This window comes from Canis aureus, chromosome 13, assembly GCF_053574225.1.
Source record: "Canis aureus isolate CA01 chromosome 13, VMU_Caureus_v.1.0, whole genome shotgun sequence".
Taxonomy (NCBI): domain Eukaryota; kingdom Metazoa; phylum Chordata; class Mammalia; order Carnivora; family Canidae; genus Canis; species Canis aureus.
Genome location: NC_135623.1, coordinates 8,860,503 through 8,886,988, shown reverse-complemented (window position 1 = coordinate 8,886,988; position 26,486 = coordinate 8,860,503). Strand labels below are relative to the sequence as shown.

The window sequence follows — 26,486 nt, the reverse complement described above, 5'->3', positions numbered from 1 at the left end:
TTCTCTGAGCCAGTTGGGGAGCTGAAGCCTCCTAGGGAACCGGAGAAAGGAAGGCTCCACGGAGGGGCCGAGGCCCTGCCCCTGCCCCAGAGGAGGCCGCACAAGGAGCTTGCGCAGACCTGGAGCAGCTCAGCGCCCTTCTTCCCCGGCTCAGCACCCTTCCTCCCCAGCTCAGCGCCCTTCCTCCCTGGACCCATACCGTGGGGGTCTTTGCACAGGGCTGGCCCTCCTGTGGGCTGGGGAGTCCCAGCAGGGAGTGCAGGGGGCAGCCCCCCTCCAACGACCCAAGAGTGGGAGCTGTGGGCCTGGGGCACAGCAAGCCAGGGGGGACTTGCCGTCTCTCCAGAGGTTGCCCCACAGAGGGTTAAGAGCAGAGAGTGACAGATTTGGGTTCACTTCTGGTTGTGGAGTTATGTGTCCTTGAGCAAGTTACTTAACCTCTCTGAGCTTCCATGTTGTCATCTGAAAGCTGGCACAGTCGCGCCGAGTGGGGGCAAGCACCGGCTCTGGGTGCTGGCACCCGGTCCTCGTGTCACTGTCGCTTGCGCTGTTCTCCTCTATGGGGGGTCCGACCTGACAGACCCGACAGTGGCCCCAGTGTGACTGCCTGGGGGCGGGGCAGGAGCTCTCCGCAGGGTCCTTCCTTGGGGGTCCCTCACCTGAGCCCCGTGGCCCTTACCACTGGCAGGCACTGCTGATCCTCAGTTCACAGTTGAGGAAGGTGAGGGGATGCCACCCACTTGTGCAGGGTCACCCAGCTAGTGAATGGTGGCCCCAGGACCCCAGCCCAGGTCCCTTGGTCACTCTGTACTGGGCCTGGGGGGGCACAGGGAGACAGATCAGTCCTGCGCCCCGCCTGGGACTCGGCCCCAGTAGGAGGCCACTGAGCCTGCCCGGCCGTGGGCCTCTCCTGCCTCCTCTCCCAGACCCTGGCAGAGAGGTCTGCGGGTGGGTGTGAATGTGTCCAGGGTGCTCCCCTGGGAGAGGAGGGCGACACCCCGCTCTGCTGAGCCTGTCATCCTGGGGAATGGGGAGAGGGAATCCCAAAGGACATTCAGAGCTCTCAGCGCTTGCTGGGAAGGTCCCGACCTGTCCCCCAGGCCCCGAGCCTCACTCTGCCCCTCTGTTAAATGGGGCTAAAGAGGTTAGTGGGCCCTTCAAGGCTGCTGGGCACAGGGCTACTCTGGAGTTTTGCAGGGCGGGGGATGGGGGAGTCTCCAGCACCTTCTCCCTGGGCCCCTCCGAGGACGGGGAGCACTCAGAAGGGCACCCAGGAGGCCCCCTGCCCCCCCCCTCAGCTGGGGCTCTGAGGGGCTGGGGAGATGGGGGCTGCTCAGACCTCTGGGCCCCCCAGAAAGTGCCCCCAGGGCTCCGGGCTTTCCGGGCAAGTCTGTCCTCAGGGCAGGATCTGTGTGCCCTGCGGGTGGGCACCTGGGGGGGAGGTGAGGGAGGAACGGGAGGGGCAGCCCCAGGCTGCAGACTAATTGGGCTGGGAATCCGTGGGCAGCGCCTCAGGGAGGGAGGCCGGGAGAGCAGGGAACTCAGCGATTCCTCTCTTCTTGCTTCCTTCCCGGAGATTGGGGAGCGGTGGGGGGTGCGGGTCTCTGGCCTAGGGGCCCTCCCCAGTCCGCAGGGAAATCTGGGGGTGGGGTGCACGTTCTCCTGAGACTCCTCACACATCAGGGCCAAGCAGGTGGGCGAGGGGGAAAGCCTGCTGGAGATCAATGGAGCATCGTTCCCCCTGCAGCACAAGGGATGGGGGTCAGACAGCAGGAAGGACTGCCCAGTAAGCAGGAGGTAGAGTGCAATCCCCTGGGGTACTCTTCCCAAAACTTGGGGACCACGTCGAGCTGGGCTGGGCAGGGTTTACTCTGCTAATGACCCCTGTCAAGCAGGGGGCACCCCTGGTTCACAGAGTGAGGATAGGGAGTAGATGGGACCTGTTCCCTTTGAGGGAGCTCTGGGGAGTGGGGAAGAGGGGTCAGACCAGGCACCCTTTGGCTTTGGAGGTTTTTTGGAGGTGGGGGGTGGTCACAGGCTGCCTCTCTGCCACCCTTCCTTCCCTGCCACTCCTCCCTGGGAGCCTCAGGCCTCCCCAGGTCACTGTCTTTGGGTTTATTTTTTGCTGGGCTCGGCTGTCCCTGGGGAGGGGAGGGGGCAGGGAGCAAAGAAGGGGAGAGGAGCGGCTGTGTCAGCACAATCTCGGGCGCCTCTGCTCCTGCCCTCCTTGGCCCGTCTGCCACCCTCTTCCAGAGGGACCAGTCGCTGGGCATAACAGGGCCCCGGCACCCCCATGGGATTTCCTCCCCTGGGGCCAAAATAGGCCGTAATGCCCTCACCCTTTCTCCATCTGTCCTGCCGCAGAGCATCAGAGCCTGACTGGCCTCGGAGCTCAAGCAGAACTGGGGCTTCTTGGCACGCATGGAGAAACTGAGGCAGGACAAAGGACCTGGCTTCCCCAGGGACACAGCACACGCGGGGCCCCTCAGCAGATGATGGGGGCTGCGCTGGGCCGCCAGGACCCAGGAATGCCTCCCTTGGCGTCCCAGCCCTGAGTTCACTCCCTTGTCTGATTTTCCAAGTTCTGGGCATCGCTGGCAGTCTGTCTGGTGGGAGAGACGGAGAGGGGGACAAGGTGTGCCCCGTGGCCGGCAGAGGGAGGCAGGTGCAGCCTGGGGGGACCGGAGGCCAATACGTTGTAGAGGTAGGATTCAAACCCCGAACGCGGGTCCCGGGAACGCTGCCGCGCTGCCCCCGAGGGCCTGAGCCCCTTGGGCCTTCCCTTGAGGGTCCTCAGTCTGCCTCCCTGGCTCTTCTCTCTCTCTCTGCCTGTTGAATGTTGGGGTTCCTCGGGGCCCTGTCCTGGGTCCTCCTCACTGTACAGAGCTATTGGGGTGGGGTGGGCTCACGCACTCCTGTGACACGGGGGTCCCCTCCGGGATGACAGCCTGCCCCTCTGTGGTCTCATCCCCAGCTTCCTAGGGAGCTGCCCGTGGACACCTGGCCTCCTCATCCCGGGGGGGTGGGGCTCGAGGTCAGCCTCTCCCTCCCACCCAGGCTCCCCCAGCCCCCCTGACAGTGACTCCCCTATGCTCCTGCCCAAGCCAGGAACCCCGTCCCTCAAGCATCCTTTGTCCTTCACCTAAGAAGCAACTTGGTAGTGTCCCCCAGATGTGCTGTCTACTGCTCTCTCTGCTTTTCCTCGGCCCTAAACTCCCTCCCTCGTCCTTCTAGCAAACTCCTATCCATCCCTCCTTCTCAGCTGGAGCACCCCGTCTTCTTGCAATCACTCCTCGCCCACCCCCACCCCAGGCTCAATGGGGGTCCCTGTGCTTCTGCCTTGGGTTGTGAGGTCTGGGAGGTGGGGCTTGAGCACAGTGCCTGGCATGTGGTCGGTAATTTGGAAGCGTTTGCTGAGGCAGGGAATGAGGGGGGCGTTGAGGCCGGTTACAGGGATGCAAAGGGTTTTGCCAACTAGCAAGAAACTGGAGGAGGGACCCCAGGTGCTCAGTGTGCAGGCACCAAGCTGGAAGCTCTTGTGATCTGGATCCTGAGCGCGCTCCACTTGGAGGCAACAGTGAGAGCCCAGGCTTTGGGGTGGAACTTTCTTCCTCCGTCTGCCCTGTCCTGGATCAGCAAGCTGTGAAGCTGGGCTTTGCCCTGCGGACAAGGGGGAGCCTAGGCAGTGACAGGATGGGGAGGCACCCCTGCTGGGAGCCGGCGCTTGCCTGATTTCTTCCCAGGAGCTAGTAGTACTTTGCAAACAGTACTATTGTTCCCATTTTGCAGATAGGAAAGTGGGGCTCAGAGAGGGCAAATAGCGTGCACCGGCATACACAGCTTGTCCGTGCTGGAGGCGGGATTTGAACCCGTGTCTGTGTGACTCCCAAGCTCAAGCTCGGAGTGGTTCTCAGATACGTCAGCAGACCCATGCGGTTCTCGGTGGCCTAAGGCAAAATCGAGGGAAATGACAATGTGGTGACTTTTTCATAAAGCTAAATTTATTCCATTTAAAGGACTTTTAGTCTGAGATTATGTCCTTTCTTTTATGAAATGACGGGGCTGGGAATTTTTTTTCAAATGTCCTTACTTGGCAAAATAAAAAGTTGACAACCAGTCCCCAAGTATTTTTTGGGAATTTTACCGGTGCGTGAAATCCTTGCGTCCGGGCGCCTTCCTGCCTCCTCCCTCCTGAGCTGGAGCGGCCACAGGAGTCCGGTGGGGGTGGAAGCATTGGGGGGATGGAGGCGCGCTCAGTCTCACTGTCTGTTCCTCCTGGGCCTGGCGGGAGAGCAGCGAGCACCAGCCCAGGGCTCTAGCCAAGACTGGCCTGGCGGTGCCGGGGACGGGGTCAGCCGGAGTCAGGCCTCACCCCTCAGTGAAAGGAGCACTGGAGCAGGAGCCAGCAGGTCCCTCTCTGGTCTGAGCCCTGAAGAGGGGATGCTGCACAGCAAGGGGCTGGTGTGCAGGCCACGTAAGAGCCCCTGGACCTGACGGCGCATCCTCCTGTCCAGGGCCCTGGGCCGGGCCTGGCGACACGGTGACCACAGTGCACTAAGTGGGAGCCAGGCTTCGAGACTTTGTCGTACATGGATAACGTCTAGTCTAATCCGTACCAGGGACTGTGCCACATGTTCTCCATATGCTACTTCATTTAATCCTTCCAAGAGCCCTAGGAGGGGGCTGCTCTTATTACCCCGTCACATCGGAGAGGACGCTGATGCGGAAAAGCTAAGCATGTGACTTTGTCACACAGCTCACAGGTGCCGAGTGCCCAGGTGGGCAGCAGTTGAGGGCTGAGCGTGCAAGGACTCTGGTGGGAGCAGGTCTTCGGGGCTGTGGGCAGTGTGCGTGTAGTGGGGAGGGAGGCGCCGAGGGGACACTCATGGGGGATGTGGGGTGGGAAGGCCACCTTCCTGCTGGGTGGCCTCCAGCAGTCAACATCCCTCTCTGCCTCAGTCTCCCTCTCCCACCGGGGCTCTTGATAATAAGAGGGAGCGCTGACCTGGCGCCGGACACTGCTCTGAGAACTCACTGTGGCTCCTCTCGATCTTTCCTCTCAGCAGCCTGATGAGGTGGGTGCTGTTGTTATGCCCATTTCCCAGCCAGGGATGCTGAGGCACAGACAGGTGGAGAGACTTGCCCGGAGTCCAGGCAGGAGCCCAGTTCCGGGGGCTGTGTCCTTACCCACCATATTGTGCCCAGCTGGCCCTCACGGGTCTGCAGCCCGTACGGGGACCAGTGGGGCCTTAAAGTTGGGGGTCTCATCCGCCACCCCAGTTCTGTGCTCGGCACTCGTGCTCTCATTTGGTCCCTTGGGGCCAGCCACTGTCCCAGGTATTGGGGGCAGAGCAGTGCAGCAGACCCTCCCTGGGCCCCTGGGGACATGGGCCAGGAGCTGGCAATGGTCTGGGCCGCACAGAGTCCCAAACCTGGCCCCACAGCGCACAGGGCTAGGAAGGCTTCCCAGAGGAGAAGATTTAAGTTGAGGCCTGTGACATGAGCAGGAGTAGGAGTCACCTGAGCAAAGAGGAGCGTGGAACAGCATTCTGGACAGGCGGACTAGCATGAGCAAAGGCCACAGGTGAAGCTGAACCCAGGAGGCCAGGGCGGCGGGAGTCTGGCAGGGACAGGAGGCATGCAGAGAGGAGGCCGGGGCATGAGCCAATGGTGCCAGGCTGAGGAGCAGTGATTTCTTGGAGGAAACAGTTCGAGAAGGACCTGAAGACAGGAATGTCCTGGGCAGATTGGTATTTTAGAAACACCTTTCTGGACCTCACAGGGAGGATGGTAAGGGGGGGAAGCCACAGGATGCTGTCCACTTGGTCTCCTGTCCCCTCGGCCTTCCCCGCATGGCCCGGCCCCCTGAGCAGCTCCTCTGGAGCTGCCCACCAGCCCTGCCCAGGCCTGGCGGACCTGGCCTGAAGCCCTGGGACTTTGCCTGTAGGGAAAGCGGAGCGGCTTATGCAAAGGGTGGCCTAGGGGAGGGTGTGTGTGTGGCTGAGCCCAAGGGGCCCTTGGAAGAAGAGGGGGTGGGTGCAGGCCCTGAGGCTGTCTGCAGGGGGTCTGGGGATGAGGGCTTAGGCTCTGTGGCCGTCCCCAGAGCAATGGTCTTGGAACAGGCTCGTGAGAGCACCCAGGGGTTTGGCTCACTGTGCATGTCCTGGAGAACAGGGCAGAGCCCAGGTGGCTCGGCCCACCTCCGTGTCCCCTGTCCCCTCCCTGTCTTGCAGCTCAACAGAGTGTGGAAATTGCTGGTCTCACCCTCTCCCTTCATTCTACTGATGGGGCCCAGAACAGGGCATGGACTAAACTTAGGTCAGTGGTGGAGCCCAGATTGGAGCCCAGCCTAGCTCAAGAGTTTCAGTTGTCCCCAAGCCCAATAAATAACTGAAAAACTGAGCTCAGGTCCTCTCTGGGTGGCCTTGGGCAGGCCCCATCACAACGTTCCCTGAGCCTTGGCCACGGGATCCAAAGTACCACCTTGTCCTGGGAAGGATGGTCCACTGTGGGGCTTCATTAGTGTTTGCTCACTGCAGCCCCCTGAGCTCTCGGAAACAACCCTGGAGGTAGATATCGTTATGCTATTTTACGCTGAGGCTCAGAAAGAAGTGACTTGCCCAAGGTCATTCAGCTGGGAGGTGGCCATCATGGGCCTGGAGCCCAGATGTCTAGGCACCTGAGACCCCTGATGGGCACAGCCTCTGCTCTCAGTGAATACCACTCAGTGACTCAGGCAAGACCCACCAGTCAGTTAGGCAGAGTGTGTTTGTGTGTGCATATGTGTGTGTGTGTGTGTGTGTGTGTGTGTATTAGGCAGGGGCTGCAGGCTGGAACCGTGTGCCTCCATGCTTGAGCAGACTGCAGCTGCTGCCCCCTGCGGAAGGGGACCCACTTGCCCTCCTGCACTGAGGGTTTTTTCTGGGGAGGGGCGCTGGCCGCAGCGTGACCGTGACCGCCTGCCCCGCCCATGCTGGGGTCTGGCCATCTAATGCCCTGCGCATGACAGGCATGGGACGGGCACTGGGCTGGGGAGAGGGATTTGCACTCTCTTAATCCAGGGGCCGCAGCCTTCCTCGGTGTTGGCCAGGGCCGTGGGAGAGGTTTGTCTCTGCCCACCCCCCCCACCCCTGCCCAGTGGCCCCAGCTCAGATCCCTGGCACCTACCCAGCTCCTCTGCTTGGGGCCTTCCTCGGCCATACTCATGCTCCTCACTCTCCCACCATTTGAACAGGGTTGAGACTTGCGGGAGCAAATGCTGGGGCACTTGGGGCTAATGGGGACTCCGTGTTGTGCAGCATTTGGGGCTGAAAGGGCGGGGCAATATCAGGGGGGTTTAGGGCCCACGTTGGGCAAAGTTGGGGGGGACCTGATGGAGGTGCAGAGCTGGAGTGTTTCGGGCTAATCCTGGGCCACCCCTTTCTGGAGAAATTTGGCTACAAGTCAGGGAGGCAAATGTGTGGGCTATGCCCCCCCTCTCTGGGCAGTAAACACAGCCGTAGCCCAGGAGACGGTCCCAAACATCCAGGCCCCCCACGGTTATTTATACCAGGACTCCCTCTCTCCTTCTCAGGCCTGGTCTGGCCTTTCAGTCCACTCCTGAGCTGGGCAACCTGAGTTGAGGGTCAGACCCCTGTCAAGGGAGGGGGCCTCAGCAGCAGGCCTGCTCAAACCGCACCAGGGACTGGGCCCTCATCCCCTCCCAACAGCTTATCCATTGAAGGCACTGGGTCTCGCAGATCAGAAATGTGCTCTTGGAGGCCAAGGCCTGGGCGGGAGTCAGGAGCCTTGGATTTGCTCTAAACTGCTATGCTAATCCCATAGCCTTAGCTACGTGTTCAGTAGGAGGGAAGGGGCTAGATCGGTGCTTTGCAAACTGTTTTCAGCAGTAGATCTAGTTCTTAGATGAAACATGACACAGGAGCACAATATGTAAAACATATCAAAGCAGCATCGCTCTGGGTGGATTCAGGGGTAGGGGCCCCGAAGAATCCTGCCCACTCAGCCTGTATGGCTCTGCATACCACCAACTCAGAGCCGGTACACAGCCCTGCTTATTCTAGAACACATTCCAGGTAAGCCTGCAGTTCCTGGCCCCCGGATCCCTGTGCCTGCTTCCAGGGCTCGTACAGGCCTCTTGGCTGGTTCATCATCTGGGGAGCCAAAGTATAGGAGCACTTCTAGGACCAAGGGCAGCTGGTTGCCACTAGTGTAGATGGAGCCTGGAAGAGCAGATGAGGGCAGCCCCAGGAGTGTACCCCAGACCCCTCCTGGCCAGGGCTGAGCCCAGTGTGGGAAGATAAGGGGGCATGCCATGGGCTGGGGACGGGAGGGTAGCAACCTCTCCCTTCCAGATTCCAGCTCAGAGCTCCAAGGAGTCCAAGATTTTAAAATCAGACCTGGCCTTCCAGACTGTTAGGAAGGTATATGTGTCAGGAAGAGTAGAACACATTTTCTCTAACAGCTTTTTAGTTTGAGTTAAACTTTTAAATATTTAGACTAATAGTCTGTGGGTCCCCATTTGTACTCTTTCCCAAGCCCTGCCCGTGTTTGGGGTGGGCTTGCGTTTGCCCTCACCCCACCTACCCATCTCTGCAGCCACCCGGAGACACCCTCACCCAAGGCTCTCAGGCTTCGCAGGAAAGCTGGAAAGTCCTGACTTGGATGCTAAGGCCCCGGTGACCTGGGTCCCCCTGTTCCTTTCCAGATACTTGTTTGAACGTCTAATCGGCCAGCCTGGGGGATGTGGGGGAGTCACAACTAGCCTTGCCCTTGGTGGATGGATCCTAATGAGGGGGTGGGGGTGGGGATGGAGGCGTGGACTGAGGCAGGAGCAGCCTCAGCACGAGGGAGTCGGGGGTTGGGAGTCCCAGACGGGGCCAGGGATCCCGGGGGGCTGTGGGAGCACCGCTTCCCGAAGCAGATCAGGGGTGCTTGGGGAGGAAGGGGTACATCTGAAGGAGGGGAGAGAGCACCAAAGTCACCAAGGTAGGAATGCACCGGGTATGGAGCGGTGGGGTGCAGCTGATGCTAGCGTGTTTACAGCCTCAAGCTCTGGGCTGAGGAGCTTGGATTTTAGATGGTACACGGTAAGGGGTCATCAAAGGACTGGAAATGGGGACGGAGCACTCAGCCACAGGTACATGGACCAGGGTTGGGGTGGGGACGGAGCTAGAATCCTGGCAGTCAGTGAAGAGGTGGCTGGAGGGAGGGGGAAGGGGGTCAGTCCCCGGATGGACAGGAGTGGGAAGTGGGAAGCCAGGAAGAAGGAGCCGATCTCCATCTGCGCTCGGGCATCTCTTCCTCCATCTTCTCCTCCTGCTTTCTGTCTCCCCGCCCCCATTCTATGGCCCCGTGTCTCCACACTGGGGAGAGGGGTGCCTCACCGCAAACCCACCTCCCTAAGGAAGACCACCTCACGGCGGTGGCAAGTGAGAGGCCACAGCTGTATAAGAGCTGACCTGCCCGTTCATTCACTTGTGCGCTCAACAAATATTGATGCCCTGCAGTGCACGAAGCCCTGTTCCAGGTGTGGGAGGGAGTGGAGACAGGATCAAGTCTCTGCCTTCATGGAGCTTACATTGGGGGGGGGGGGGGGACTGGGGGATCAGAAACTGTAGCTCCCCCTGGTGTCCCCCCTCTGGCTCACTGGTCCATGCTCCTGCATGCCTGGGAGAGGGGACTTCCCATTACCCACTCATTTGTCCCAGCTGCCCTAGTATCTGCACCGGGGTCTGAGAACACTGACGAGGAGGGCCCAGTACCCAGGGCCCTGACCCCAGGGACCATTCATCTCTGTAAGAGGAGTCCAGACCTGAGGGGCAGGTCTGGCCTCAGGCGGTGGTTCTTTGCACTCGCAAACGGCTTGGAGCCCCTCATGAGGGCCTTCCTGGCCTCAGTTTATCTGTTAGGTGGGGCTTTGGGGAGGCCCCGAAGGAATGAGGGGAGGAAAAGCCCAGGGGATTCCAGCATTCCCCACTGGTGGACAGGGCGGTGAGAGGATGCCAAGGACTCAATATCATTATCAACACCGGAGAATCGTCGCTGTCTGCAGTGTTCGCTGTGGGCCCGCCTCCCGCCACTTTCATTTATTCCTCACAACCAGCTCTGCCTTCCCTCCCCATGTTGCAGACGAGGAAACTGAGTCTCAGGAAGGTGAAACGACTTGCTTGAGGCCACAGGCACACCTAGCTGACTCTGGGAGCCCTCAAGGCCGGTGCGCTGAGGGTGCTGCCTGGCACCTGCCCTCCTGGGCACTCAGCCTCGAGCAGTAACCCAGCCCCGGTGCCCCCTCCGCCAGCGCCCTCGGGGACCGGCACGGCGCGGAGCCCGGGCACCGGGTCCTGCGACACTGGGCCGGGGCAGCACGCGGGGGGCTGCAGGGGCCCCGGCACCTCGGTGCCCTGGGGCGCTCGGTGCCCGCAGCCCAGCTGGGTGGGGGGCGAGCCCGGGGCAGTCGGGGTGTCGCGCCCCCCTCTCCGCCCCCGGCCTCGGGGACGCGGCGGCACCTTCACACTTTCCGCTTGGCCCGCTGCTCGCCTTTCAGGCCGCCGCGTTTTCAATTGTTAATTTGGAAACGGAAAAAGAAGCCGGCGGGGCGGGGGAGGCCGCAAGGAGGTAACCGGAGCCGCAGCGCCGCCCCCGCCCCTCCTGCGCGCGGTGCCGGGTGTCGGCGAGGCCCCGCCCCCGGCGCCCCGCCCCCGCCCACCAGGCCCCGCCCCTTCCAGTAAGCCCCGCCCCGCGCCGAGGGGGCGGGGCCGGCCCTGCGGACCCCCGAGCGCCGAGCGGTGCGCCGGCCGCAGAGGAAGGGGCCCCGGCAGGGGGGGCGCGTAGGGCGCCGTGCGGAGGGAGGGGTCCCCTGGCGTCCTCCTCCCGGGAGCCCTCCCAGCCCGGGAGCCCCTCCCCCCCGGGAGCCCCACCCCTCTCAGGAGCCCTCCCCTCCCGGGAGCCCCTCCCCCCGGGAGCCCCTCCCCTCTCAGGAGCCCTCCCCTCCCGGGAACCCTCCCCTCCGGGAGCCCCACCCCTCTCAGGAGCCCTCCCCTCCCGGGAACCCTCCCCTCTGGGAGCCCCTCCCCTCCCGGGAGCCCCGCCTCTCCCGGGAGCCCCTCCCCTCTTGGCAGCCCCTCCCTCTCCCGAGGCGTCCCGCCTGGAGTCAGCCTTCTCCGTGTCCCGAAGTGAACCCAAGCCTTTCTGCAACCCCTCAGCGCGAGGTTCACCTGGGCCAGACCCCTGCCTCCAGCCTGCTGCACCAGGGATCCCTGGCCCCATTAGACAGACGAAGAAACTGAGTCCCAGAGAGGGACAGCTCACTTGCTCAAGGTCCCCCAGACAAGGCTGAATTCTTGAGCCTGGCAGAGGTCAGGGTCAGAGCTGAATTCAAGCCTTTGGCTCTGATGCTTGTACGGTTCTGTCTTCCTCCGCTAGAGGAGGGGGGGGGCGTCAGGGCCACAGGTGCAGGCTGTCCCCTTCCCTGACCTCCAGCGCCCTTTCTGTGGCTAATGGGCTATTGGCAGCTTCCCTTTGGTCTACCCTGACTCCTCCTTGCTGTTATTATTCACTTATAGAGGAGTTTGGGAGGTAGACTTTCCATGCAAATGAGCACCATGCAAATGAAATGTAAAAGACCCTCTCCTCAGACTAGAAGCTCCTCAGGACTGGCGGCTTGGAGAGCTGCTGGGGCGGCCCTTCCCATTGGGGAAGCTGAAATCACCAGGCCCAGATGGATGAGCGAAAAATAGGGCCCTCAGAGACCCTTCCTCGGGAGTCAAGCCAGACCCAGAGACAGCGTCCCCCCTCCTCAGCTGAGTGGTGGAAGAATCAAAATAGAGAGCCCATAGACCTAGGTTCCTAGCTCTGTCCACACCCCTGTGCCCCCCTTCTGCAGCCCCCAACCCTGACAAACCGCTCCTGGCTCTTAAAGGACTCTGAATCCGCCGGAACCAGGGCTGGGCAGCCTCTCCCATTAAAGGCAGAACTGAGGATGTCTGCAGATGTGCTTCTGGCTTGCAGCCTAAGACCCACCTACCCACCCTTCCACTTTGGCTGTGGGACAGGCTCGGAGAAGTTGTGCTCCTGGCCTAAGGTCATACAGTAAACCTTTCCTGGCTGTCAGGGGCCCCCTGGAGTCTGTCTTGCTGGATTCAGTCTGGCTGGACATGGATTTGAGGTTCCCATGGGCAGTGAGGCTCCCAGGGCAGCTGTAACCGACTGCCCCAGGTGTGGCCTGTGAGTTTGCATACTGTGTTGCTTACTGGTAGCAAAGGCATTGGAACACCCCTCCCTGCCATGCACCCTGCACCTCCCACTGGGTGGGATTCTCAGTGGCTGAGTCTGCAGCACCTGGGGACTGCGCTCCCCAGGGTGCCCCGCCCTCACCAAATCTCCTGTTCCACCCTGTCAGCTCTTGGTACCCTCTCTGCTCCCTGGAGTGCTGACAACCAAGTGTGGGGGACTAAGCTCTTTCCCCCGGTTTGGATTCTTCCCTCCTTCCCCCTCCCCCCTTTGCAAAGGTTCTGCTGATTCAGAGGACAGAAGGCTCCTTGGAGGTGACCCTGACCCCTGCCAGGCTCAAGTAGCTGGAAGCCTGAGCAGTCCTTGACCCCAGTGCCACCCTGTCACATGCAGCAGGAAGGGCAGGGGCCAGGCCCCAGCCTGATGCTTAGATGATGGAATTTTTGAGGTGGGGGTGAGAGGCAGGTGCCTGACTCCTCCTATAGGAAGAGGACAAATCAAAATAATCTTACCTCAGGAATCAGGATGTCTGGGTGCCAGACCCAGTTGTGCCTCTGATCGGGGGTATGATCACAGGTAGATCATGCCCCTCTCTAGGACTCAGTGTCCCCTGTATAAATAGAGGATTGATCTACTCTAAGGGATCTTTCCGTGCTAAGCTGGAGTCAGTATCTGCTCATCTCCTGCCATGTTGGTCCCCCTAGTACAAGTCACCCGCATCTTATGCTTGGATCATACAGCTGTGGGGCAAATGTCATTACCCCCTCCCCGTCCCCCTCTGCACCACCACCGTGGGTTCTCTACTCAACAGCCTGTGCTGTTGCAAATGCAAGTCAGATCGTGTACTCCTGCTCAGGAGTCCCCATCCCACTTGGAGTAAAAGCCAAAATCCTCACAAGAGCCAGTAGGTGATCTGCTTCCTGCCTCCACTGCCTCGCTGCCCACCACTCTCCCCTTTCCTCACTCCGCTCTGGGGGCACACCTTTCCTGATGGTCTGGAACATACCAGGCACCGTCTGGCTCAGGTTTTTGCCCTTGCTTTTTCCCTCTGTTCAGAATCCCGTTTTTCCCAGATACCCACTTGGCTCACTCACTCATTTCCTTGAGATCTCTGCTGAAAAGTCACCTTCTTGATGCTGCTTTCCCCAATCCCCCTCTATAAAATAGTCCCCAACTCCCATACCAATGTTCCTTCTCTCTTCTCCCCACTTAATGTTTTCCCATCATCATCATCATCTCACATTAAAACATTTTTTAAAATATTTTATTTATTCATGATAGACATAGAGAGAGAGAGAGAGGCAGAGACACAGGCAGAGGGAGAAGCAGGCTCCATGTCGGGAGCCTGACACGGAACTCGATCCCGGGACTCCAGGATCACGCCCTGGGCCAAAGGCAGGTGCTGAACCGCTGAGCCACCCAGGGATCCCCCTTTTTTTAAATATAGGTAAGCTCTACACCCAACGTGGGGCTCTAACTTACCATCTGGAGATCAAGAGTCACCTGCTCCACCCACTAAGCCAGCCAGGCTCCCCCAGTAACCTTTGCGACCAATGTGGGACGCAAATCACATTTGGAACCTTGACTCGCTTATTACCCATGTCCCCCACGAGAGCACACACCCCACAAGTCAGTGAGTGAGGAAGTGAGTGCCGTGGTGCTGGCCTGGGAGTTGCTACCTGGCCAGATTCGCTCTCACACCACCTGCTGCAGGGAGGGTTGAGATGCGAGTGAACCACGAGCAGCCAGCAGGGTGGCAGTGGCACCTGTGGGGGGGGGGGGGCGGTGGAGGGGAGGGTGGTAGAGGGAGCATGATGCCTGGGGTCCAGCACCTAGGTTGTGCCCTCTCTCAGGAAGCTTTCATCCAGCACCCATTCTGATTTGGGCACAGGGCATTCCAGGTGAAAAGGACAAGACCTCAACCAGCTCTGGGTTCGGGGGAGGAGGCCCTTCATCCAGCGGCTTTTCTCCAGTTGAACTAAATGCCATGATGTTGGGGTGGGCAGAGAGATGGGGGTGGGGACTTAAGGGAGCCCAAGGTGGGCTCCCACCTCACCCAGCCTCCCTGGAGGAGGGGCAGACATGACATGAGCAAAGATAGGGAGGGAAAAGCCGCTCGCTTTTGTGGGAGAAGAACAGAGCTGTGACCGTGGAGTAGCCGGCGTGGGGTTGGGCTCTGCGGTGGGGAGTGAGATGGTGGGGTGGGAAGGGCCTTCCTTGCAATTGTGCTTAGGAGCTTGGGCCTGAGCCTGTAAGTCGGTGGATTTCACACTTTTTAAAAAAGCAGCAAAGCTCTGCGTTCCAGTGAAGTCTCCTGCCAAGCCCAGAATGTAAAACTGAGTCACCCGAATCCACATGGAGCTGCTCAGGTGGAGCGGGGCGGGCGGGGGGAAGGTTCCCATTGGCTCTTTGGTTTAAGCTTTCAGAATCCAGGCTGCCTGTGTTCCACCCCTTACTTGTCTTTCATTCCACTGGCCTCCTGCTGGGGATCCCACGCTGTTTATTTGAGGCGTCGGTGCTGCCCAGCCAGCCCTAAACAGATGGAGGGCCCCTGCTCCCTCCTGGTGCCCACCCAAGGTGGGCACATGCTGCTCAGCCCCCCTTACCTGGCGCACCAGGTAGTCCGGCTGGCACGGCAGAGGTGAAGCAGCGAGATGGAGTAGGAGGGTTTGGAGCTGGGCCAGGTGGGAGACGACCAGGCTGTGACTCATTAAACACCTGGCCCAGGAGACACTGCCTTCCACACCCTAGTGGCACCGAGACCATTCACACCAGCTCAAGACAACCTGGCATGTGAGGGCGGGGGACATCTACTGCCAGGAAAGGGAAGAGTTGTGTGGCATCGTGGAGGGAGGCACTGGGGCTTCACTGAATGGAGAAGGGGAGATACTAGATTCGGGAACAAGTGGCCTCAGGTCCATTTTTCTATGCACTCCTGCCAACTTTCCTCTCTGGTTCTCAGTTCCGTTCCTGGGAAAGACCACCTGACTGGCTGGGCCGCACCTACGGGTGGCGTTGGGGGGAAGCTTTCCTGGTCAGTCTCCAGTTCTGGATGAATCAGTGGTGGCCAGGAGAGCGGCATGGAGCCACGTTGGTGCCACGCGGGGTTGGCCCTTGGGGGGCTGTGGTGGCTGTCTGAGCCGTCCCTGGGGACCCCGTGGCCTTGTACATCCTGTGCGTGGCGAGGGGCCTGGCTGGGAGGCCGCCGCTGGCACAGAAATCCAGCCTGAGCTTAGGGCTGCCTGTTTCTAGTGGGTCCATCCAGAGGGGCCAACTTTTTATAATTTTTCAGGCCGAAGGGAACGCCTTTTTCTAATTGGTCCTCCAAGAGGGGGCATTTTTGTCATATTTTGTACTATGTGCTGGCGGCTGCTGTCCCTCCAGGGACATCCTCAGAGAATCTGGAACTGAGCGGAGAGCTCAGGCCTCTCCCCTCCACCCTGCTCTGGAGAGCAGCAAGGCTGAAGGGACTTTAGTCTTCAGAGCGTGGCCCACCTTCACGTAGTAGATGGGGAAACTGAGGCTCCATGGAGCCCTCATCCCTCACCCTGAGCCCCCAGCATAGGCCTCTGGCCCAGGGAAGCAGCGGCCGCAGCGGCAGCCCTAGTGTGGGGCCCTGGGTCACGTGCTTTTGCTCCCTTTGCCATATTTAGAATCGCTGGATCAGGGGAAACTTCTCGTCCCAGCCCCTGAGAATTCTTGGAAAGAGCCTCACTCTGAGGCCTGGCCGGCTGCCCCTCCCCTCGATCCCCCTGCAAGAGAAAGTAGGAGGCTGCTCTCCCCCAGAGGAGCCTGGGGCCCTCTGGGCCACACTGCACCCCCCTCCCCGTCGGGGGGAGCCCCTCAGGTCTAGCTTAGGTCCCTCCTTCGGTAGCAACCCTAGTTTGTGGTTTAAGAAGCCCTTTTGTGCTGGAAGGTGGCGGGGTTATGGCCTCTGTCCGCCAAGAACCTTGGCTGAATGGGGACAGACTGGCGCTGGCCGTCCCCAGGGGGAAGGTGGAACCTTGCCTTCGGGGTCCTGGTCTGGGTGGGATCACATACTCCCAAGGCCAGTTGTAGAAAGGGAGCCCGCTGGTGGCCACGCAGGCGGCAGCTGCCTGGGAGGAGGGCCACTGGGGACAAGGAAGGAGGCCCAAGGAGGAAGGAAGGGGCATGGCCCGGTTCTGCATTTACTTTGGCCTGGTTGGGGGTGGGGGTATCCCTTCATCCCACATGGCTGCTTTCCTCCCTCAGGATCATCAAGCCTTAAAAATAAACCCAAAAAAGTCCCAAGCCAAAGCAAATCAGAAATGCATGTGTGGAGCACCTGTGGTGTTCTGCATCTTTTCTCCCATGCTTAGGGTAGGGGATAAAGGTCCTGTGTTCCCCAGGGACCCCTCCCCAGGGCCCGGTCAGCTGTTCAAACCTCCCCCACCTCTGTTCCCCGCCTCCTCCAGGAAGGAGCCCTGACTCCTCCGTCACTGAAGGTCACAGAGGAAGTCGGAGCCCCCAGGGAGTGCTCTGGCTTCCCGGTCCCCAAACCTCCGGTCCCACCTAGCCCCTCCCCCGGGCCTCCCCACTAGCTGGCAGGGTCCTTTCTGCCCAGCAGCAGCCCTGCCCTGCTCTGGATCCCTGCCTCCCTGCTGCCCTGGGGACTTCATTCCATTGATCACTCCCTCTCTCTCCCCCATCTTCGACTTGTCCCTCTCTCCTCTGGCTTCTTCCACTCTGGCTCTTGCATCTTAAAAAAAAAAAAAAAAAAAAAAACACCAAGCCCAGGTCCCTGGGCTCCCCATCCCTCTTTCTCAAGCCTCCACCTTCCTCATCCTAGTGGCCTGGCGCTGCTCCTGCCCGCTCTCTCCGCTCCTCTGCCCAAGGTGCCCAGTGACCAACTCGTCACCAAACCCAGTGGACATTTTTCAAGCCTTATCTTGTTTGACCTCTTGGCAGCATTTGACACTATGGTTCGCTCCCCCCTTGAAACCCTCTTGCTTGGCATCCCTGCCACCTCTTTCTCCTGGCTTCCCTCTTGTCTTGCTGGCAGCTCCTTTGGCATCTGGCAGGGGGAGTGTGTCTCCTGTCTCTGCCCACGGGTCCCTCTGGGTCCTCCTCGAAATGTGCCACACACCCTCTGAACTGTCTGGCCCCTACCATGGTCTCTACCCGCTCCCCTGTGTGCCCCAAATCCACATTTCCAGCTCAGGTCTCTGCTTTCATGACCTTGAGTGTGTGCCTGTGGGCAGTGACCCCAGGGGAGCTCATCGCCCCCACCTGCTCCTCCCGTGGGGTCTCCCGGCTCTGCCCACTCATCCTTCATCCACCTGGTGCCCACACCAGAAACGGGAGAGTCCTTCTCCCTCCTTGTCCCCATTTCCAAATAATCACCAAATCTTGCTCCCAGAAACCTCCATCCTGCACATATCTTTGCTGCTGGCACCCTCATCTCTCATCTGAATTATTGTGGAACTTTCTGCATTTTCCCGATCACTCTCACCCCCTCCAGTCCACATTCCCCACGACCCGTGAGTGTGGTCGTGAAACACATATCACACCATGGCATTCCTTTCTCGAAACTCTCCCATGGATCCCCATGGCCTTGAGGGTTCAGGGAATCTGGAACTGAGCTCATGACAGACCCTCTCCCTGCAGACCCTCTGCCGGAGAGTCTAGTCCCCCACCTCATGTTGCAGGTAGGGAAATTGAGGTAGTAAGTATTGCTTGGTGGTCCAGGTGGACTTGGGTTTAGGTCCTAGCCTTATGACTTTGGACAATCTAGTATACTTTTCTTTTTTCCTTTTCCTTTTGAATTTTTTTTAATTTTTTTTATTTGTTTATGATAGTCACAGAGAGAGAGAGAGAGAGAGAGAGAGAGAGAGGCAGAGACACAGGCAGAGGGAGAAGCAGGCTCCATGCACCGGGAGCCCGATGTGGGATTCGATCCCGGGTCTCCAGGATCGCACCCTGGGCCAAAGGCAGGAGCCAAACCGCTGCGCCACCCTCCTTTTCCTTTTTAAAAAGATTTTATTTATTTATTTATGACAGACACACAGAGAGAGGCAAAGACACAGGCAAAGGGAGAAGCAGGCTCCATGCAGGGAGCCCGACGTGGGACTCGATCCCAGGACCCCGGGATCAAGACCTGAGCCGAAGGCAGATGCTCAACCACTGAGCCACCCTGGTGCCCCTATTTTTTCCTTTTTAAATAATGGCTTTGGGATCCCTGGGTGGCGCAGAGGTTTGGCTCCTGCCTTTGGCCCAGGGCGCGATCCAGGAGACCCGGGATCGAATCCCACGTCGGGCTCCCGGTGCATGGAGCCTGCTTCTCCCTCTGCCTGTGTCTCTGCCTCTCTCTCTCTGTGTGTGACTATCATAAATAAATAAAAATTAAAAAAAACACAAAATAATGGCTTTATTGAGCTGTAGTTCGCATACCAGAAAATCCCAGCTTACAATTCAGTGTTTTTTAGTACAGTCGCAGAGCCGTGCAGCCATCCTAGCAGGCCTTTCTGAGCTGTGTTTTCTCATTGATAAGCCTTGGGTGATTATGGTACTGCTCTTGCAGGGTGGTGGTGAGAAGTAATTAAAAATAAGCATGTAGAGGGCTTGGCACAGTGTCTGGCCAATAGGAAGTCCGCAGCCAGCAGGAGCGGTTCGGGGGTCACACAGCAAACTGGGGTGAAGTTGATGTTGGCACGAGGCCCACGTCCCCAGTGGGGCTGTCCTCACTCCCCGTGCCCTGTGGCTGTTTCTGCAGCGAATTCAGGGAGGTGGTGGGGGCAGGGTGAGGCGGGGAAGGCAATAATTGCAGTTATTTAAAAAGCTATGAACTGGCTAATAATTGAATCAGCCACAACCACTCCGATCAGCTGAGCCAGTGATTCTCCAAGTGTGGTTCTCGGAGGAGCAGCAGGAGCATCACCAGGGAGCTTTGCAGACGTGCAGATTCTGAGGTCCCACCTCACGCTTACATTCCACAAGTGGGGCCCAGAAGTCCTGGGTCTTAGCGAGTCCTCTGGGCGATCCTGACACCAGCTGTAGTTCGAGAACCACGGATCTAAGCAAACCAGCTAGGGGCCATTGTAGAGAGCCCAAGCCAGCCAGCTCCTGGGTGCCAACTACAATTGCAGAGGCAGAGAATCGAGGCCCGAGAGGGGGCCGGACACAATCCTTAGTCCTTATCTGTTGCATGAATGAAGCCATACGCTGGTTCTGGCAGACACAGCCGCACCCCGGCTTCGGGCTCCTTCTCCCTGTCTCCTCTCTGCCTAAGCTCCAGACGCGGATCTCTGGCCCAAGAGTGGGTGTCTGTGTGAGGACCCCTCGGGAGGACCAAGGTAGCCTGAGAGGTCGCACTGATTCACTGTGTGATTTGGAGCAAGTGTGTCCCTCCCTGGGCCCCATTTCTTCATCTGGAAGATAATTGCTCAGGTGCCTGGGACACAAGATGTTCTCTATCAGGGACTCCTGGTGGCTCAGCAGTTGAGCATCTGGCTTCCACTCAGGGCGTGATCCTAGGTCTTGGGATCGAGTCCCACGTCGGGCTCCCTGCATGGAGCTTGCTTCTCCCTCTGCCTGTGTCTCGACCTCCCTCTCTCTCTCTCTGTGTCTCTCGTGAATAAAGTCTGTAAAAAACAAAAACAAAACAAAAAAGATGTTCTCTATCAGATTTAACGTATCTGTTCCACTGTATTGAGCATCTGGAAACCCCCATCCAGGGTGTGAAGGCAGGGGAGGTGAAGCTCTGGGGCTTTTTAAAAAAATATTTTATTCATTTACTCATGAGAGACACACAGAGAGAGGCAGAGACACAGGCAGAGGGAGAAGCAGAGGGAGAAGCAGGCTCCCTGCGGGGAGCCCGATGTGGGACTCGATCTCGGGACCCCAGGATCCCACCCTGGGCTGAAAGCAGACACTCAGCCGCTGAGCCACCCGGGCGGCCCGTTCTGGGGCTTTTTAAACAGTGTCTACCATGTGGAGCTGGTCAAAGTCAGAGACCTGCCTTCTCGTCCCTTCTCAGGAAGGATGCTGGGGAGTCCAACAGGCCAGGGAGGGACGTTTTTGGAGCTTTTGGAGCCTTCTCAGTGGGTACCAACTGGGGGCTTTGATGACATGGTGTTTTAATATTTGTTTCATGTGAATGTCTGCTATTCATGTACTCAGTTTATGAAAAATAAATAAAGCAGAGCAAGGAGAGAGAGAGAGAGAGTGGGGATAGGGCCATTGTTTTGGAGAGAGGGGGTGGTTGGGGAAGGCCTCTCCAAGGAAGTGATGTTTGGACAGAGACCTGGATGAGTAAGGGAAAAATAAATAGGCATAGGAAGCAGCAGGGCAAGTGCAAAGCCTGGAGGTGGAAATAAGTTTGGTGCTCCAGAAATGGCATGAGGTCAGGATGGTTGGTGCGTAGTGATGGAGGGGATGGGGAGAGGGGGTCAAGTCTGCGAGGTGTGGTGGGGGCCAGAGCTCTCAGGGCCTTCCGGCCCACACTGAGGAGGTTAACCTTCGCTCTCCAAATGTGATGGGACGTCAGGGAGAGTTTTGAGGAGAGTGATTTCCAGCTTTGCGTTGTCAGGAAGGTCACCCTGGCTACTATGAAGAGAGTGGGTCACAGTTGGGCCAGAGTGGAGGCGGGGAGGCCAGCCAGAGGTGAGATGGTGGCGGCTTAGTCAGGGTGGTGAGCTGTGGTCTGTCCAGGGACTTATTCTGAAGGGAGAGCCAAGAGAAAATTGCTAAAGGCCAGGAAGTGGAGGGTGAGTGAAAGGAAAAATCAGAGGCAACTCTTAGGTATTTGGCCCGAGCCCTTGGGTGGCAGCTGGTGCCATTAATGGAGATAGGGAGACAGGAGGGGAACAAGATTTGAGGGCAAATCAAGTTTGGTTTTGAACATGTTGGGTTTGAGAGGCCACCAGACATCTGAGAAAGAGAAGCTGAGTAGACAGCTGGACATGTGAGCCGGACTCTGGGAGAGGCCGTCACACCCTGACACCTGCGAAATGGCAAAGCTCTTGTGGTAAAGGGGTGGGGGCAGGACTGAAGGCAGCTGTGTCTCTGTCTGTATATTTAAGGAAATGCAGTTTTAAATTCCTATTTGTTATTACTTCTGTTTATTTATTTTTAAAGATTGTATTTATTTATTTGAGAGAAGGTGTGTGTGAGCAGAGGGGGAGGGAGAGAATCTCAAGCAGACTCCCCGCCCAGCTCAGAGGAGACCCCATTGGGCTCGATCCCAGGACCCTGAGATCAGGACCTGAGCCAAAACCAAGAGTCAAGTGTTCAACCAATGGGGCCACTCAGGCGCCCCCACCCTTGTTTATTCTAAAAAATACAAGGAAGTGCAGAGAAGCAACAAAGCAGAACAGAAGCCAAATCCCTCTTAATTTTGCCACCCGGAGATAAGCCCTGCTGACTCTTGGTAGGAATATAAAAAATATATATATTTTTAAAAATTGGGATCACATTGCCCTTCAGATGTGATAATCTGCTTTTTTAATTTAACCCGTTGGGATGTGTCCATTTTATAGACGTGTAACTGTTGACCTGGAAGGCACAGTGTGGTGAAAGATGTGTTTCCGAAAGCTCCAGCAGGAAGCTCCTAGTGCGGCCCCCTTACCTGAGGATCCAGGGTCAGCCGAGCACTGGGGCCACTGAAGGATTGCTGTTCAGGGCTGGGGTGAAAGCCTATCAGATTCAGAGGCAGCCCTTCCCGGGGGAGGGGGCTGGATGAGCCGACCTCAGAGAGGGACCCGGGCCTGTAGGAGTCCCCATCCCAGGGGGATGTGGATGCTGCATTTTCTGTGGTTAATTCTTGAACATGAGGAGCTGGGGCTCCCCCTACCTCCCCGTGCCTTCTGTTTTGCTGACTCAGCTCTAGCCTGGAACTGGCCAAGGAGGCCTCCCCCTCGCTCATTCATTCAAAACCCTTTACGACATCCACCACCTACCCTCTCTCCAAGTAGCCTGGGAGCCCGGCCCAAGGAGGGTGTAGGTCCTTTCCGCGTCTGTCCTCCCATCAGCTCCCCTGTACAGAGGTGGAGACCAGCTCACAGAAGGGAGGTGACTGTACGAGCTGGACCAGGACCTGAACCCAAGCCTCTCTGCCCCTGGGCCCCTGAAACAGGAACACAAATGAAGCCACGTAGAGAGTGACTAGGGCCATAGACACACAAGCGAGCACCGGGCAGGGGTGGGAAGGGGAAGAGGGAAGGGGGTGCGGAGGGCCTCCCCGGGGGCTCCCCAGAGCAGAGGGGTAGCAGAGTCTCCGCAGGCCCTGGAGGTGGGCTGTTTCCGGCAAAATGCTGCATCAGCAGCCTTCCCAGGTGGGGAGACTCTGGGAGCATCTGGGGGAGGCTGTGGGTCAGTCCACAAGGGAGGTGTTTGCAGAGAAGCCTGTTCCCTCCAGAGCCTCTCCCAGGGCACATGCATGTCCAGCGCATCCCCCTCCCAAAGAGGGGCGCTTCTGGGATTCCGACCAGGTCCCTTCCCCTGTAGCTTGTGCCCCTCAGCCTGGCCTGTGTTGCGTATTCACACACTGTCCGAGGCCGCCAGCCTCTCCCCTCGTGCCCTTTCCCCCTCTTCCCATCCCTTGGGAAGGAGGGAACCTTGGCTGTAATCTTGCCTCTGTCTTGGACACACTGAGTGACCTTGGATGAGTCCCTTTCCCTGTCTGGGCCTCAGTTTCCTCATATGTGCAGCTGGGGTGGAGGGAAGGGCTGGATGAGCTGGGTTATAAAGTTCTTTCCATTTCTAAATATCTCTTTCTGGGCTTCCCACTGCCTCAGGGGAGCCACGGACCATGAGGCCTGACTCCCCTCCCCAGACCTCGTCCCACTCTGCATACTTCCCCCCTTCCCTGGCCTCCCTAGTCTCCTTTCCTTTCATAGTTGTTTCCTTCTTTAATTCCTTGAGAGCCCACGAAGGCAGAGGCAACTGTCCCCAGATGAAGCGACGTTCCTGCCACCTCGGAGTCACAGGGAGCAGGGACCTCTCTCTTAGCTGCTGACCTTCCCGGGCCCCTCGGCTGACCTCGGGGGTACTTCTCTTAAAACAGTCTTAAAACCGAGCCAAGGCCTGAGGACCCCTCTTGTGAGTGGCTGAGCCTGCAGGTGCTTCGTGACTGTTCCCACCGGCAGCCCGGACAGCCCCGCCACCCACCTCTGGGTGACCACCCTGGGAGCCGCAGGCCGCAGCCGGAGCCCCTGAGGGGGCAGTGGGCATGTGGGGGGCTCTGCCCCTGGGGGTCCAGCACAGAACCGCAGCTCCGGGGAACCCTGATTTGGATTCTGCTTTCCAGACAGTTCTTCCCAAATAACGCTTCCCTCCACCCGCACCTGGGCAGCCCCCTGGCCGTCCTGTCCAGGCCGCGGTCTGACCCTCTCCGCGCTGCTGTTGCAGATTTCTGCTGGTCTTCAGCTGCCTGGTGCTGTCCGTGCTGTCCACGATCCAGGAGCACCAGGAACTTGCCAACGAATGTCTCCTCATCTTGGTGAGTGCCCGAGGCCGGGCCTGAGCCAGGCTGTGGGCTCAGGGTGGAGGCGCACAGAGGCTTCTCACCCTGCGGCTCAGAGAGGGGCTTGCCGCGCTGTGCTCCCTGGGTGCATGGCTGCCCCTCTCTGGACTTCATGTCCTGCTTTAGAACGGATGTTGAGGGACCTCTTGGCACTGAGCCAGGGCTGATGTTGGGCCCAGGAAGAGGTGGATAAGCCTCACTCCTTTTCGGGGCCCAAAGGGTCAACTCAACCCTTGGTTTGGTGGTTGTTTTGTTTTTTTCTTTCCTCTCCAAATAGAAGCACCTTGGAAGTGGACAGCCGACAGACAGCCACCTCTTATGTCACCCAGGGTTGGTGGGTTGGCAGGGCTACTGAGTCTGGGATAGCTGGGAGGGGGAGGGCTGGGTGAAGGGCAGAAATCCCCAGACAGCTTGTGGACAGGGAGTGGAAGGCAGTCTGGGGAGGGGCCACGTGCCTTCTGGAATCCTCCTCAGGTCCAGCCAGGTGTAGGAACATCCAGGAGAGGTGGCCCAAGGAAATCCTGGTCCTCCTAACCCAAGGACTGGGGGCTGGGCCAGTGCTGTGAGCCCCGGGCCCTTGCTCCTGGAGCGGGGAGACCAGAACTCAGGCCCCTGGTCCCACAGGAATTCGTGATGATCGTGGTGTTTGGCCTGGAGTACATCATCCGCGTCTGGTCAGCGGGATGCTGCTGCCGCTACCGAGGATGGCAGGGCCGCTTCCGCTTTGCCAGAAAGCCCTTCTGTGTCATCGGTGATAAGACCTGGGCACCCGCGCCTGCCCCCTGCCCCCGAGCCCCAGGGTTGACACCCTGCCCCAGACCCCAGCTCCAGCTAGAGATTCCACCCCCCCATCCCCTTGCCACTACCCCCCCAGCCCGTGGCCCCAAGACTCCCCCCCACACACCTTGGGTCCCGGCCGGCTGTGACCTCGCCTTCTGTGACCCTGCAGACTTCATCGTGTTCGTGGCCTCGGTGGCTGTCATCGCCGCGGGCACGCAGGGCAACATCTTCGCCACGTCTGCGCTGCGCAGCATGCGCTTCCTGCAGATCCTGCGCATGGTGCGCATGGACCGGCGCGGGGGCACCTGGAAGCTGCTGGGTTCGGTGGTCTATGCGCACAGCAAGGTGCGCCTGCAGGCCGAGGGGGCCGAGGGCGAGGCCGGGGACCCTGTGGCAGCCAGGTCACAGGGGACGGTCTCTGGGGGCCCCGGCTGGGTGTTGGTCAGGAGGCGAGGCCTGCCGGGCAGGGCTTGGAAGCTTCTGGGTTCGGTGGCTCTGTGCACAGTAAAGTGGGGAGCTGGGGCGGAGTCTGTGGGGGGTGTGGGGTGCTGGGGGGCAGTGGGTCTGGGGACTGAGATCAAGGCCAGGGTGGGGGCTGGGGGGCGGGAAGGTGGGAAGGCGGGGGAGGGTCCCCTTGCAGGGAGGAGCAGGGAAAGGAAGGCAGGGAGAGCCATCTCTGAGCAACTCGGAGTCGTGGGGGATCTTTGTCTCCCCCCAGAGCACCTCTCAAAGGCCGCTGTGGGGACCCCCCAGCTGCCCAGAGCTGCCAGCTGGGCGCCGTGTTACCCCCCTCCTCGTACCCCTCCCCCCTGGCCTCCTAATGCCCCCTGCTGCCCTCGCAGGAGCTGATCACCGCCTGGTACATCGGGTTCCTGGTGCTCATCTTCGCCTCCTTCCTGGTCTACCTGGCCGAGAAGGACGCCAACTCCGACTTCTCCTCCTACGCCGACTCGCTCTGGTGGGGGACGGTACGTGAGGGTCCGTGCAGGGCCGCCCTTCTTCCCCAGACCCTCCCCTGCGTCACCACTGGGACTCTGACTCTGGGTTGAGGGAGCCTGCACCTGTCCTCTCAGTGGGGGCTGCCCCCTCCAGGTTCTGTTGGCCCCCAACCTGCCCCAGTAGACCTGCCTGTGCTCCATCTAGTTCCCCACACCAAGCCCCTGCCACCTTAGCCCTGACCAGCCAGGGGACAGGGAAGGGGAGAGATCTGCCTATGCCCCCAGCCAGCCCCTGTGGACCACCGCAGGGCACCCCTCATGGCCAGGCTCCCACCTGCCTGTGCCCCAGCAAGCTCTTGTGGGTGGCTCTGAGGGTCCAACCAGCTCTGAGGGTAAACTCTTTGTGTCCCCAGATCACACTGACGACCATTGGCTATGGTGACAAGACACCACACACATGGCTGGGCAGGGTCCTGGCCGCCGGCTTTGCCTTACTAGGCATCTCCTTCTTTGCCTTGCCTGCTGTGAGTCCCCCTGCACTTAGGGTCCCCCAGCCTGGGGGAGAGGGCCCTGGGGGCAGAGTTGGGGAACCCAACTCTGTCCTGCATTTGCACAGGTGGGGGAGGTGACAGCGGGGGGGATGGGGCTGGGATGGAGACCTTCTGGGCCTTTTGCTGTACCCCCCCCCACCACCTTTTTCCCAACCACCCCTATTCCCCTAGGGCATCCTTGGCTCTGGCTTTGCCCTGAAGGTGCAGGAGCAGCACCGTCAGAAGCACTTCGAGAAGAGGAGGATGCCTGCAGCCAACCTCATCCAGGTACGAGTGGCTCGGGAAGCCCCTGAAATGAACTGGTGGGTCACCTCTCTGTGCTGACCTGGGTGTCCCACTTTCGTGATTGTGTCTCCACTTTGAAGCTTTTCTGAGGTCACGTGCCAAGTCCGGGCTAGAGCTGAGATGCTAAGTGGGACTGTCAGAAACTTCCCTTGTGCCCCATGCACCGGTTCAGGCCTCGTCAGAGCTGCCCCACTGTCCCGCTCTAGCCCCTACCCTACG

At 59.3% G+C, this 26,486-nt stretch overlaps 1 protein-coding gene across 9 annotated transcripts in view; it reads left to right on the top strand.

The window, feature by feature from the left end:
* The window catches only part of KCNQ4 (potassium voltage-gated channel subfamily Q member 4), a 52,254-nt gene that overhangs the window by 6,239 nt on the left and 19,529 nt on the right, over positions 1-26,486 (top strand). For 8 of the 9 annotated variants that reach the window (XM_077844528.1, XM_077844525.1, XM_077844523.1 and 5 more), the window contains exons 2-7: positions 23,599-23,689; positions 24,338-24,464; positions 24,663-24,838; positions 25,336-25,461; positions 25,845-25,955; positions 26,154-26,249. In XM_077844528.1, the coding sequence (XP_077700654.1) occupies positions 23,599-23,689; positions 24,338-24,464; positions 24,663-24,838; positions 25,336-25,461; positions 25,845-25,955; positions 26,154-26,249 (727 nt within the window). Of the gene's footprint in view, positions 1-4,951; positions 5,076-23,598; positions 23,690-24,337; positions 24,465-24,662; positions 24,839-25,335; positions 25,462-25,844; positions 25,956-26,153; positions 26,250-26,486 lie in introns of those variants that run through there. The other variant, XM_077844529.1, reaches the window with a different exon arrangement.